General features: G+C 44.1%; 2 protein-coding genes across 2 annotated transcripts in view; one reads left to right on the top strand and one right to left on the bottom strand.

Annotated features, from left to right (window-relative positions):
• Position 1: 1 nt before the first annotated feature.
• rbm22 (RNA binding motif protein 22) lies at positions 2-3,986 on the bottom strand. Its single transcript, XM_037262138.1, has 11 exons — positions 3,849-3,986; positions 2,915-2,968; positions 2,781-2,810; positions 2,555-2,687; positions 2,361-2,461; positions 1,690-1,862; positions 1,340-1,540; positions 1,086-1,250; positions 923-1,005; positions 713-841; positions 2-572 (listed from the first exon to the last, which is right to left on the bottom strand). Exons 1-11 carry the CDS (start codon positions 3,900-3,902, stop codon positions 418-420), a joined length of 1,278 nt encoding a protein of 425 aa, XP_037118033.1. The 5' UTR covers positions 3,903-3,986; the 3' UTR covers positions 2-417.
• A 1,960-nt stretch (positions 3,987-5,946) lies between these two features.
• LOC119129099 (bifunctional heparan sulfate N-deacetylase/N-sulfotransferase 1-like) overlaps positions 5,947-13,557 on the top strand; it is a 45,541-nt gene continuing 37,930 nt past the window's right edge. Inside the window, 1 exon segment of the mRNA XM_037262143.1 lies at positions 5,947-6,126. The gene's annotated coding sequence lies outside the window, so the exon portion shown is untranslated.

The following is a 13,557-nucleotide window of genomic DNA, read 5'->3' as shown; positions in this document are numbered from 1 at the left end:
CTTAATTTTTCCAGGAAATTAACAGAAACTTTATTTACCACTCCTCTGCAATCATTTCAATATGTCCAACAAGTCTCTTTGATGTTTCACTTTTTCTAACGCCGAGTTTGATTATCCACAAAGACTATGAAAGACTGTAATGCATCGTTTTAATCGGTCAAAGAAATATCCAAAGAAAACATATCATTGAACTAAGTCATTACACAGTGGAATATTAACATTGTTTAAAAAAAAAACAAGCATTACGACAAAGCTTGACAGCCTGCACTGATTCAGTTGGTGCACTGCACCGCGAATGCCGAATAAACCTAATAATATTATGCATGTTGGAGTTTGTAATTCCATCTAGTCCACAGCGTGTTTCCAAGCCCACAGACAGTATGGTATGAAAAAAAGAGTCGAGTTTGGGCCTGGTCACTAATCGCCATGGCGTGCACCGTGTGCAGCGTGGGCACCCATCCGCTGGGGATCCTGGGAAGGGTAGTGGATTTGACCTGGAGGTCTCATGCCCATGGGCGGGGGCATTGGTGGAGCCATGGGACCCATGGGGTGAAACATTGGCGGGCCAAAACCTTTGAAAGATATGGTCAACACAACATTAGATGCTTCAGATCTGCCGGCACATAGGATGAATCGCTGATGGAAGATCATTAAGTTTTCAGGATGCAGGAGCTCAGACGAGCATTTGAGTCGATATCGGTTGCGGGTTTACCTGGAGGAGGCGGGTTGAGGCCTGGGGGTGGTGGCAAAGTAAGGTTCATGACAGCTGGAGAGGTACTTGGGTCCAGGTTGAAATAGTTTGCTGGAGCTTCTTCATCAAGAGGTGGTGGTGGAGGTAATGCTGCAAAATTGTTAGAAAATAACATCACCAATAATTCTGTGTCGACTTCATTGCAGAGTGAAATTTAGGTATTGAACTTACCTCCTGGTAGTCCTGGCACAGGATCAAGTCTGGTACCCATCTCACTAACTCCTTCGCCCTCTTTTCCTCTTGCTGCCTGGGACCTGAAAATGGTTATAAATGCACATTTTAGGAGTCACTGTGAGCTGTTTCATGGTACATGCGCATTCCAATCATGCCTTACCTTCCCCACTTGACCGTGAGCCTCTGACCATTGATGATGAGCTTGTTGAAGGAATTTTCTGCAGCCATTTCAGCAGCTTGCCGTGTGGCGAACTGGATGAAGGCGCATTGCTGCCTTTGTACCAATGTGATGGTACGAATCTCACCAAACTGGTAGAAGAAGCCCCTAAAAAAAAAAAAAAAAAAAAGTCAAAATCCAGCACAAATTCCCATGTTGAAAAATCACAGTAAAAAAGCAAACAAACAAAAGCTCACTTGAGATCTCCATCCGTGACTGTTTCGCCAAGACCTGCAATGTATAGTGTGGTGATGGACTTGTCATCTGGGGGGTCCAGCCTGGGCATGGTGGAGGCCCGTTTCAGAAGCTTGTCAGCAACTGGATCATTGATGCCATAGTAACGATCCTTGATGTTCTGGTCAGCGAGCGGGTCATCAGGATCTGTGGGCTTCTCATGCCTGTGTAAAAGCAACGAGGCATCAGGTGGGCCCACATTACACATTGCCTATTAAGAATTGCTTAAACTTCTAAATAGCCTGCCCAACAGCTGACACTGCAAGTCTTTTGTTTGATATAGATCTATTGTGTTATAAAGAGTGCCACGCACCTGTAAGGACACTCTTCCCCTCTCCTACACTCGCCCTTAACCCAGAAGGAGCAGATGTGTGGACGGTTCCTCTTGTAGTATGGTGTTGTGCGAGCCAGTTTCAGCAACATGTCACTAGAGCTGGCCGCCTTGCCGCCCTGACCGCCTGGCCATGCGGCATCCAAATCAGCTAACTATGAACAAATATGAACACAAAAAACACATAGGGTTCAATCATTATAATTATCCGCAACACGTATTACTTTTCAGGAGATACTGTTTTGAGCAGTCGCACATACGCAAATCTATTTTTATTTGACCACAAACAACATGGCATGGTTGTCAAGGAAGAAGCTGATTAGCCTGACGGCTTTAGCTGTATTAGAATGAATCAAAAGGGAGAAACACAAAAAGAAATCTGGGAGTGTTTATCCATTTGCTATATGCAAGGTACACTTGAAACCCAACAAACAGACATGGCCAATGGTTTTATGCTGTTGCATCTGATAGCTGTAATGCTATTTCAGTTATAAATACACAAATTACTTAAAAATATATATACAACATTGTGCAATTTATTTAGCTGTTTTGCAACAAAATGTGGTGTTAGAAAAACAAAATCATACAGTAGGGGGGAAAAAAGTACTTCTCAAATTAATACAACACTGGCACAAGCACGATAAAGCAAATACCTCTGTCTCCATGTTCTGTGTAAAGTATTCTTTGTTCACATCCGAGCGAGGAATGTCATCTTTAATGGCAAGGCCAGTATCTCGAACCTGGATGGGTAAACCTAAGAAACAGACAAAATGCATTCAAAGGTGTAACTCATTGGTTAAATACTTCAGACATAAATGTGTAACATAAACCAAAACCAAACACTCACCATACTCCAGATCCAGCAGACATGTTTGACAAACATTCTTCATTTTACTACAAGTCTGACAAACTTCGGTCTTCTTGAAACGCATACGTGTCCCTGGACACCAGCGGAATACGGTAAAAGGCCGTGCACAGATCTGATAGCAAAATATACAATCATAATACAGTGAAGATCACATTACATGTTAAAACTCCAATTCTGTTTGCTGATTTTGAGTATATAGGCATACCTTGCATTCTTTTCCATATTTCTCTTTGGTCTAGTGGGAGGGAAAAAAGACAATGAAAAGAAGTGGTACATGGTTGAGTGCATTCCAAAAAGCAACAACGAGGTGATACATTGAAGCAACAAACGCTCACCCACCATTCGGATGTAAGGGTTTTCTCCTAAACATGTTTGACAGAGAATCGGGAAATCCTGTAAAATAAGTGTTTTAGTCAGCAGGGGAAGGAGGAGCCACAGTACACAAACAAGTACATTTTCGAGGCACCTATTTTGAAATATTTCATTGTCTGATGGCTGGTTACACTTCCTACATCTGTAAACAAATTAAACAAATACCCGAATGTTTTACTGCCTCTTTAAAGTCAGAATTCTGTCAGAATTCTGAGAATAAAGTCAGAATTCTGAGAAAAAAGTCAGAATCCTGTCACCCCTCGTTTTTTTTTTTTTCTTCACTGGCCCTAATCCTCTTCCGTATATATCAGTTAATTTTAAGGGTTTTTGTAAAGGGGTGGCTGTTTTTTGTCTCCTTGGGCCAATGTATTAAAACCGGAACTGCATACGAGTGACAGTAAAAATAAAAAATAATTTTTACTTCTATTTATAAAAAAAAAAAAAAGACTGATAAATTTTCCTACCTCTGCGAGTACAGTTGTAGGCTACAGCAAACCTGTTTACACTTCGTTCACATTCGAAAATTGGCAACGCTAGTCTGCTAACGCTAGGCTCAATTTGGTCCTCGTCGCATCCAAAAGACCTTATGGTGGTTTAAACATAACGTTTTCACCAGTCTTCCACCAATAGATCGATCGCAGATGCTTTTATGAAATGCTTTGTTAATGTGAGGATTCGAAATTTGAACCAGTATTAAGGCACGTGAAAAAAAGGCTCGCATCCACGTTACGAACCGACACTGTAAGTTAGCTTGCTAATGCTAACTAGCTGGGCAACGAAGGAACATATTAGGGGTAAAAGTGGGCATATTTTTCAAGTAAAGTTATTCAGGGGAACTAAACGAGATAACCGTTCTAACTGCAGCGTTCATTGTTTGCAAAATAATTAGAGTACAACGTACCGCGTCTTCCCAGTTCTGTCTATTGTAAGTGTTGGAGCCGAGGGACGTCGCCATTTTGCGAAGTGTGATGTCAGACCGCGACGCACTGTGGAAGTGTCTCGTTTGGCCGCAGGGTGTCGCCCTTTCCGAGAGGCCTCCTCGAGTAGAACTGTTCACGATAAACGCACGCATAAAGGTCAGATTATCATGAAAGGGGGCGGGGATTAACGCAAAATTTGATCATTTTTATTTCCAAGTAGTCAGAGATGGGAAGTAATAAAGTACAAAACAACTGCTTGGTTTCCCTGGTGATGTTTTATCCCCTACGTTTGAAGAAAAAAACATGTGGAGGAACATAAACCAGGGTGCATCATCAAGTGTGACCCAGCAGATTCAGAGAAGCAAGATATTCCCCGCATATGGCCTTGTGATTAAAACAATTATTTGAAGTTCTCATATTCAATAATAATTTGTGGCTAATGTCTTGTATTTATTTGCCAGCCAAAAACTACAAGCTTTTGGTTTTCAATAATCACCGTCTAATCTGAACAAAATAAATATGTCTGCCTATGGCAGTTCTGTTAAGATGGAGAGGAGAGGAACATAAGTCAGTCACGAGGCACGTATAAACAAAACACCACTCACACTTTCATTTAACCTGACATGAATGGTGTTGGCATGTGAGTGCTAAGCCACAGTACTCGTAGAAAACATATAGCTTGGATAAAACATGCAAACTCCACTTAGAGGGCCAAGATCAAGACAGAAACTCTGATCTGTTGTAAAATGTTGAAGAGCACATGAATAGGTATACTACTTAACCCAATTCCTATGTTTGCTTACAGTTTAACTACCCACCTGTTCACTTCAGGTCAGGTTGCTGCGTGAAACTCCAATTAGTGGGGCACAGGAAGTTTGCCATATCGGATTGGCAATAAACCCCTGATGTTTAGTTAAGTTCAGGATAAGGGTGTGGAGTCAAACGAATGAGGATTAGATTGTAGATCTCTTTCTCGCTTTGTCTGTCTCAACATTCAGGACATCATTAAGAATATTCAGCTCTGTTTACAGGCCATTCTTTTTCTTAATTGCATTTCCATGACAAATTGTCAAAAGTATCTCCGCCCCTTCCCGTTTGCTTTTCAGTGGATTGCAGTGAGAATTTGTTTGGAGTAGCTCTGAGACTTTCAATGAGTTGTGTGTCATGTGACATGGATGAGACAACCAAAGCTGTTTTTGAAGGACGGCTTTGTTACGGATTTAGCCACTCCATAATCAGAATCACCACAACCTCCTGAAGTCACAAGGTGAGGAGACTGAGGTGAACAACCTCACAGCTGCTTCAAAAAGAATTACTCCGTGGTTGCCATCCTCACATTTAATTTCCAATTACAGTAGAAATTGCATGATAGTGTTGAGTCATAATCAACAACATAATGTGCTTCTCATATGTACAAGAGAAATCTACCTCACAAGGTGCACTGGTGCTTCTTAAATTATTGTATTGAGCAAAAATTCACTTAAGATGGTCCCTTTTGTAATGATATACATTCACAGGCCACTACATTAGGTACAGCTGCCCAGTCAGTTAGTGGTAATATCCAGGGATATTTTAAGTATGATGCCCCACTGAGGTAGCTCAAAGCAAAATATTGCAAGCACTGATTAATGAAGTTCTATATATACCACAGCAAATTTCAACAGCAGAGATAGAGAGAGAGAGAGAGATAGATAGATAGATAGATAGATAGATAGATAGATAGATAGATAGATAGATAGATAGATAGATAGATAGATAGATAGATAGATGTCGCAAATGAGTTATCTTACTTTTTTTCCTATAAGAGAGCCTTTAAAAACTATAATAAAAAAAGGCTAATCCCAGTAATACTGCGTGCCTTTCCCTGTGTACTGGAGATATACTAAATACACACGCACTCAAATACAGTTCATCAGCCCCACTATAATCTCATGACTAAAGTGCACGGATTCGTTTAAGCCCCGTCAGGAATATGCATAAACACGCATCGTTTCTTTGCGGACTTGGGCAGCGGGCACATGTGCAAGTGGGGAGGGGGATCCACAGCAGTAGTGCCCCCTATGGACAGTTATGGAGCACTGCAGGTGAACAGAGCTGCAGAAAGAGAGGGGGCATTCTCAGATTTCCCGACTTCTCCCAGCCGCTCCGCTGATTCCACATCACCGCGGCGATCCGAAACGACATGCGCTCAGCTCTCCTCGATTCCCCGGCCGTTTCTCAAAACGACCACCGATAACGGTTGATGTAGCTGCAAATGAGGTGAGTCCATCGACGCGGTGCCGCTTCGTCGCGGTGTTTTCGCACATGTTATCCCCGCCGCTCGCTCGCCCTCCCAAGCTAGGCTAGCCGTGTGTTGTTGGCGAAGGCGGAGAACGAGGCCAGCCCTCGGCCTCTCCAAGCTCCCCGGGCTGGACAACGGCAAGACCCGGTTTCTCGAGCGGCTTCCTTCGCCGCTTGATGCTACTCCATCGGGGTGTGTAGCGGGAGGGGACTCGCCATATTGTCGAAGTTTGGGCAGGGATTAGATCCGCTATGCGGTTGCATAGCGGGATTTAGTCCGCGATCATTCCGCAATGGAGCCGAGCCGCCACAGACGCTAACTTCTTTTTTCCAACTTTGTAGCTTCAGCTGCGGTTTACTACATGGCCGCGAGACCATTGCGGTAAATTAGCTTAATCGGGGGGTCGCGATTGACCTACAAATGTCACCGTGTAATGTGTGTTTTGCTATCAAGGGTTTAAAAGGCCAAACCAGTTTGTGTGCAAATTATATCATAAAGGTCGACACGGCTCTCAGACAAAGATGGATAAACACGGCAATGTAACTGCTGCTTTTTTATTATGTATTTTTCCCAAACGACAATGGGAGCTTCATTAATAGCTCACTTGTCACACCGAGCATGCATCCATCAGACTTAGTATTTTGCAAGTACCTGTAGCCTTTTGTATGGTTGGCGATGTTGCTGCACGATTAGTGGGGATATTGGACGGAAATGCACGCAGGCGTTAATATGTTCTTACCATGTGTCTTGCTGAGTGTTGTGCTTTCCCCACTCCCGATTGTCTAAACAATGTCAGTCTGGTCTGCTTTGTTGTGCGTAAGGGTGCGAGGTTAGGGCACACGCCTGCTTTTACAATAGAGGCTCTACTTATAATCAAGTACATAAACAGTGGACTTCACACCAGAGGTAAAAAGCCCAGACCTGCCTGAAATCTTTAGCCCCTGGCTGTGCATGTGCGCACCTATAGAGGAGGATTGCTAAAGAGCAGTGAGTGACTCACGCCCTGGATGTGTTTACCTCAATCTTAAGGACTTTCCCTGCGTTTTGTCCCCTAAATGTTACCGTTTTTTTTTTTTTTCCTTCAGTCCAACATCTCTATTTCTCTTAGATGATTTAATTTGCGTCATGGATTTTAAACAAATTCATTTATTTGTCAAAATGATGGTGGGTTGAATGTTTCCGTTGCGTCCTGTTTATCTTTGCCAAATATTTGTGTGGTTGTTCCATCTGACTGCTCCCGCTGGTTGCCAAACTTGCTGTGATCTAGCACGCCTGCTTCATGAATGCTGCCACACAGTCATTTGATCGTGTTTATCAGAATCTCATACGTGGATATATGCCCGTGAATAGCTGTGGCTCCTTAGTCATAATGCCTATACAAAGCATGACATGACTGATCAAATGGTGACGGTCAAACTGTGTTTGGATGCCCACGTGTAACGCAGCAAAGAAAATGTTGCTTCTTGTCAATTGTAGCTTTGATTGGATTGTTGTGATTGAACTTTACCTGGAAGAGAGACTGAATTAAATGGCTCTGCAGTCACTGTCCCATCTCACACATGAAGTCAACTGAAGTGTCTAAAACATCCTCTGTATTTTTCCATGTCATGGTTCCTTGTTACCATGCTGTGTGTGTGTTTAGGGTAGACCTCATAGAAAGGTGGGGGGAGAGCCAGGCATTTTTCCAATACTCATATTGGAATACCCCTCAACTCTCTCTCCATTGGGTATAAACACTGCTTTGTAGCTCACTAGGGCCTCTTTCAAAGTCAAAAGTCAAAGTCAAAGTCAGCTTTATTGTCAATCCCTTCATACGTCAAGACACACAAAGAAACCGAAATTCCGTTTCCTCCATCCCACGGTGACGAGACATACAAGTAGGCGACACAAAACAAAAACAAGTAGGCACAAACCATAAATAATAAATAATAAATAAAATAAAATGAGCGATGAATAAAAACAGACCAATAACCCATTGAATATGAGGGGCAAAACCGAGCCAGTGAGCATACAGCAAGAACAGGACGCTACGCTGAAAGGGGGAGCGAGTTCAGGATCCTAACAGCCTGGAGTACGAAGCTGTTGGAAAGTCTGGTGGTGCGGGAGCGCAGGCTCCTGTACCGCCTCCCAGAGGGCAGAAGTTCAAACAAAGGGTGAGCGGGGTGACTCACATCACTCACAATCTTGGTCGCCTTGCGGGTGAGATGGGAGGTGTAAATGTCCTTCAAGGAGGGGAGAGAAGCACCAATAGTCTTACTAGCCGTTTTCACAATGCGCTGCAGGGCCTTCAAGTCTTGGTCAGTGCAGCTGCCACCCCAGACAGCAATACAGCTGGAGAGGACGCTCTCAATGGTGCCGCGGTAAAACGTAGTCATGACGGCCGGAGGAGTCCCCGCTCGCCTGAGTTTCCGAAGGAAGTACAGGCGGCGCCGGGCCTTCTTCGCCAGCGACGCGGTGTTGGTGGACCAGGAGAGATCCTCACTGATGTGCACCCCCAGGAACTTGGCGCTGCTCACTCTCTCCACCACAGCACCGTCGATGGTCAGCGGCAGGTGTTGGGCGTGACCCTTCCGGAAGTCAACGACAATCTCCTTGGTCTTGTCGACGTTCAGCAGGAGGTTGTTGTCCCTGCACCACGCGGTCAGAAGGTCAACCTCCAGCCTGTATTGAGTCTCGTCTCCCTTGGTGATGAGACCCACCAGAGTCGTGTCGTCAGCAAACTTCACTATGCGGTTGCCGCTGCAGGTGGCAGCGCAGTCATGCGTCAGGAGGGTGAAGAGCAGCGGACTGAGCACGCAGCCTTGGGGGGCCCCTGTGCTCAGCGTGATGCTGGCGGAGATCTTGTCGCCAACACGTACCACCTGTGGCCTCTGACAGAGGAAGTCCAGTAGCCAGTTGCAGAGGCCGGTACTGAGGCCCAGCTTGTCAAGTTTGCCGATGAGACGCTGCGGCACAATGGTGTTGAAGGCAGAACTGAAGTCCACAAACAGCAACCTCACATACGAGTCCTTCCCCTCCAGGTGGGTGAGGGCCGAGTGGAGGGCAGAGCAGATGGCATCCTCAGAGGACCGTTTGGCTCGGTACGCAAACTGGAAGGGGTCAATGGTGGGGGGGAGAACTGACCGGATGTGCTCCAAGACAAGCCGCTCAAAGCACTTCATGACGATGGGCGTAAGTGCCACGGGGCGGTAGTCATTGAAGCAGGATGGAGCAGGCTTCTTCGGCACAGGTACGATGGTGGCTGCTTTGAAACTCGACGGGACGATGGCCTGCTGCAGGGAAGTGTTAAAGATGTCCGTGAAGACATCCGTCAGCTCACCAGCGCAGTCCTTCAGCGCTCGACCCGGGATGTTGTCCGGGCCCGCCGCCTTACGGCAAGCAGAGATCCTGCAAAACGGACATAATAGACCATGTTGCGTTTATCCAGCCGCCTGTGACTTTTACACAGAACCCAGTGCGAAGAGGTAGCGATGGCTGCAACCGTGTGCTCGTTCTCACGCAAACCCTAACCGTGTCCTTGTACTACACACGTGTCATCCTACCTCTTACGGCTTTGATGCTACCTCAGATAGCAGACAATTGGCAGCTGAAAAATACATTTTTTTTTTGCAGGCAGCGTAACAGAGTTCCTCTCGGCCTGTAGTGCTCGTTCTTGTTGTTATAGCTTTACAGTATTTTCCTGGGGAACTTGACCACAAATAGGAGACTGATTCACAATGAAGCCTTTGGATGAACAGGAGGTAAACTGCTCTCCAGTGGTGTGTAAAATTGCATTCATTCTCTGTGCTGGATTGTTCTTAGCTGGCAATTTGTATTTATTTATTTTTCTTCACGACTGATGTTAGTGTAAGTACATTTCAAGCATCATAACACAAGTAAGTATTAGCAAATGATCTGTTAGCATTTGTAATCCTTTGGAAAACCTGGACAGTGGCTTTTGAATGGTGCAAGCCTCCATCAGATTATTGGCAGGCTGTGAGGCTATGCACATGTGAGTGGCTGGACTGGGTAGCCATGCGACTGACTGCTACAGTATGCAGGCTGGTCAGATTACTGAACGATTAGCCATGACCGCCTATCCCCGGCCCAGGGAAATGATTTTCCACTGTCATAATTCCCTAGACTGAATTACGCAGGCTGGCAAGTCAGAGATACTTAATACTACAGGTCCTATTATTGCACAATGCAACTCTTTGAGTGGTTTGCCATTGTTTGACTAGAGAACTCATTTGAATTGGGCCATTTTGAAACAAGGGGAAAGGGATTTTACAAATCATGAGGCAAGAGTTTGATAGTAACGCTGGAGGTCACCATTTACACTTTGACATAAATGTGTCATCGGCCGATTAGAAAAGAGTGTTGAAACAGGAAACGTGCCTCACATATTCCACTGCGACATGCAAAATATGAGCGGTGCCTTTGCTGGAAGTCAGTTGAGTTCGAGCTTAGACCGATAGAGAAAGGAAGAAGATAGACTTTGGAAAAGGCTAGCTGTTGGAGGTAAGGCTGTGTTTCCAAGGTGCATACCCCCTGAGGCTGGAATCTGATACATTCCAGAGGTTCCCCTATCCAGATGAATAACTGCGACAAGGGAGTCGTATTTCATCAGAAGGCACAAGATTGGAGTCTAAAAGTACGACCGTTGTGGTCCAATCGCCTCTGGTTTTCTGAGGAGTTTGGAAATTTAGGGAAAATATGTCTTCTATCCCCTTTTAGATTTGTTCCCCTGGTCACTCTTTGCTACTTTCGAGCAATGTGGCACTTGTGTAACTCTCTCAACCTTTCTTTTTCTTTTTTTAAAGCTCAAGACTCGTCTTGGTTCACCGTTAGACCCAAACTAATGAAATTATTTAATGTATAAAAAGTATCAATGAATGAAGATCACATCTGACATGCTGTTACGACACGAAGCATGAATCAAAAATCTTTGCCAAGAAATTGAGAGTGCCTGCATGATAAGCAATAGAAATAGCATTAATTGTTTTACCCCGACAATTTACGACCCTAATAGAAATTGAACTGCGACCCATTTTAGGGCCCAACCAAGTTTGGGAGATCCTGCACTAGAACGTCAGTCAGTATTTTCCAATGATCAAAACCCAATCTTGCTAGATCAAGAAAGCATAAGTATTTTTGAGTCAAAAAGTGTAAATATTTAAAATAGATACAACCACAATACCAAAGGGCTTCAAGTAACATTCAGGTCTGTATGATCTACCATTTAACCAGTAAAAGTGCTAATAAAGATAATAATAATTATTACCGTAATTTTCGGACTATAAGTCGCACCGGAGTATAAGTCGCACCAGCCCAAAAAAGTGAAAAAAAACATATATGTATATAAGTCGCTCCTGAGTATAAGTCGCCCCCCCACCCAAACTATGAAAACAAACGCGACTTATAGTCCGAAAATTACGGTATTATTATCGAATTGTCCATATGACACAGCACTACCTAAAAGCTTCTCGCACCACTGCCTCAAAGTGCTGTTTTATTTAGTTATCAAAAACAAGTAGGCAGGTATTAATGGACTTCATCTCAGCCATTAGGATGGACTCTTGAGGTGCAGTTTGTTCGCTCTCTTGGCGAGCTCTGTCCCGCTAAAGAACCCATTTTCTGAGATGTAGACCGGCAGTAATAAGAATGCACCACTTCACTGTAGGATATTCTAACCCTGTACTCATCATAAGTGCTATCAGTCATCAGGTATGATTAGACCCCCCCCCCCCCCCCCCCCCATCTCCATTTAGCCATTCGGCCGACTCGTTTCTTAGGTTAACCGTGTGAATGCGTGCGTGTGTGCGTGCACACTGAGAGGCGTATTCTCCCGTTGGCACTGAAGTCTTATGCACTTTTAAAACATGTGGATTTTCCTGTCTTGGGTTTTGAAACACCCACCTGCGTAACCAAATACAAGATTTGACAGGCAACTCCCTCATTTAAATGCCGCCCCACCCTCATTTAAATGCCGACTCACCCATTTCATGAAGGTGCACAACAGACACTACTATTAAGTCTATGGGAAAATCTGTGCAGACCAATAAGTGCATAGCGGCACGCCTTTTCTGACTTAAGGACTCGGATAAATATGCCAATTAGTCTTATGTAACATTGTCTTCGGCTTCCTTTGATATTTTTGCTATTGTGGATAACAACTTGAGGATTTCCAAAGTTATCTTCTCATACATGGCCATTTCGCACAATATATAGCTTGTGTGTCGTTAGTTTTGGCCTAATAGCCGTTGCTCGGCAGTGTGATCAAGGAGGGCAGACAGGTGGACATGAATTGGGGTGGTGGCTAGCTTCATGTTTATCCAGTTGTCCAGTAGGCCTGGCTGAGACCACACATATTCTTTCACCTCGTCATCAGTAAAAATGTGGGCCATCTATAGCTTCTCACCACCGTGGTTTAAAAATAAATCAAAATTTCTAACTGTAGGTGGAGCCTGTGAGCAAAATATAGTGCCGATACATATTTTATCATGTACGTTTGATTCAACAGCCGAAAGGCTTCGTTGGATGGGCTGAACATCGTCAATAAATGTAAAACTAGAAAAGGCTGCTCAAGCGCTGTGAGACTCTCCTTTAAGGGGGGGAGCTTAGAGCCCGAGCTGCGTCGTATGTTGAAGGACTAGCAAAAAGCCGAAGACTGGCTATAGTTTGCGAGTTCTGACTGTTCATATACGTAGTTTAACTTGAGTTCAGCCGAGTACAGTTTACCCTACTTCAGATTGTGCGTAAGGAAAGTGCGACACGTTGTTTTTTGTTGTATAAATACCTGCCTCTTTGCCTGCCAGTTAGTGATACGTAATGTCCTTGAGCATGTTTGCGAGAGCTATCATCGTGGTTTGCATTCGTGTGTATAACTTTAAGCTACACTATCTTATGTATATATTGTGTTGTGATATTTACTACATCGTTTAGACCAGTGGTCCCCAACCTTTTTTGCACCACGGACCGGTTACGTGTCAGAAATATTTTCGCGGACCGGCCTTTATATAAATAAATATATTTATATATTTATTATTTAAATATTTATATATATAAATAGGATGAAATAAAATGATACGACTGGCATAAAAACAAATATAAACCACATAAAAATAAAACGTTGAATTAGTGGGAGCACCGAGCTCTTTTCTCAGAAATGAGCCGTTCCCATCTAGGCGTAATCGGAGACAATGACACCCGAAGTGGTTAATAAGGTTTGTCTTTAAATGCAGGATGCTTGGTCTCCATGTGCCGAAGCAGGTTTGAAGGCTTCATTGCCTCGTTAGCTAGCCTTTCGCCACATATGCGGAGTGCACTTGGCGCGTCAGAGTCACCTGTGGCGATAAATCCATATTTTAAGTAGGACTCCAGAAATGTTCTTTTAAATGCAGCTTTCCTTTTCTTAGAAGTCGTAGCCT

Source organism: Syngnathus acus, chromosome 10 (assembly GCF_901709675.1).
Source record: "Syngnathus acus chromosome 10, fSynAcu1.2, whole genome shotgun sequence".
Taxonomy (NCBI): domain Eukaryota; kingdom Metazoa; phylum Chordata; class Actinopteri; order Syngnathiformes; family Syngnathidae; genus Syngnathus; species Syngnathus acus.
This window is presented reverse-complemented; position numbering and strand designations above follow the sequence as displayed.

Coding starts and splice junctions, on each gene's coding strand:
- rbm22 (XM_037262138.1), bottom strand. CDS start 3,902: ATGGCGACGTCCCTCGGCTCCAACACTTACAATAGACAGAACTGGGAA. Junction 1,251..1,339: donor GTCACGGATGGAGATCTCAA/GTGAGCTTTTGT, acceptor TTTTTTTTTTAG/GGGCTTCTTCTACCAGTTTG. Junction 573..712: donor CCTCAACCCGCCTCCTCCAG/GTAAACCCGCAA, acceptor TATCTTTCAAAG/GTTTTGGCCCGCCAATGTTT.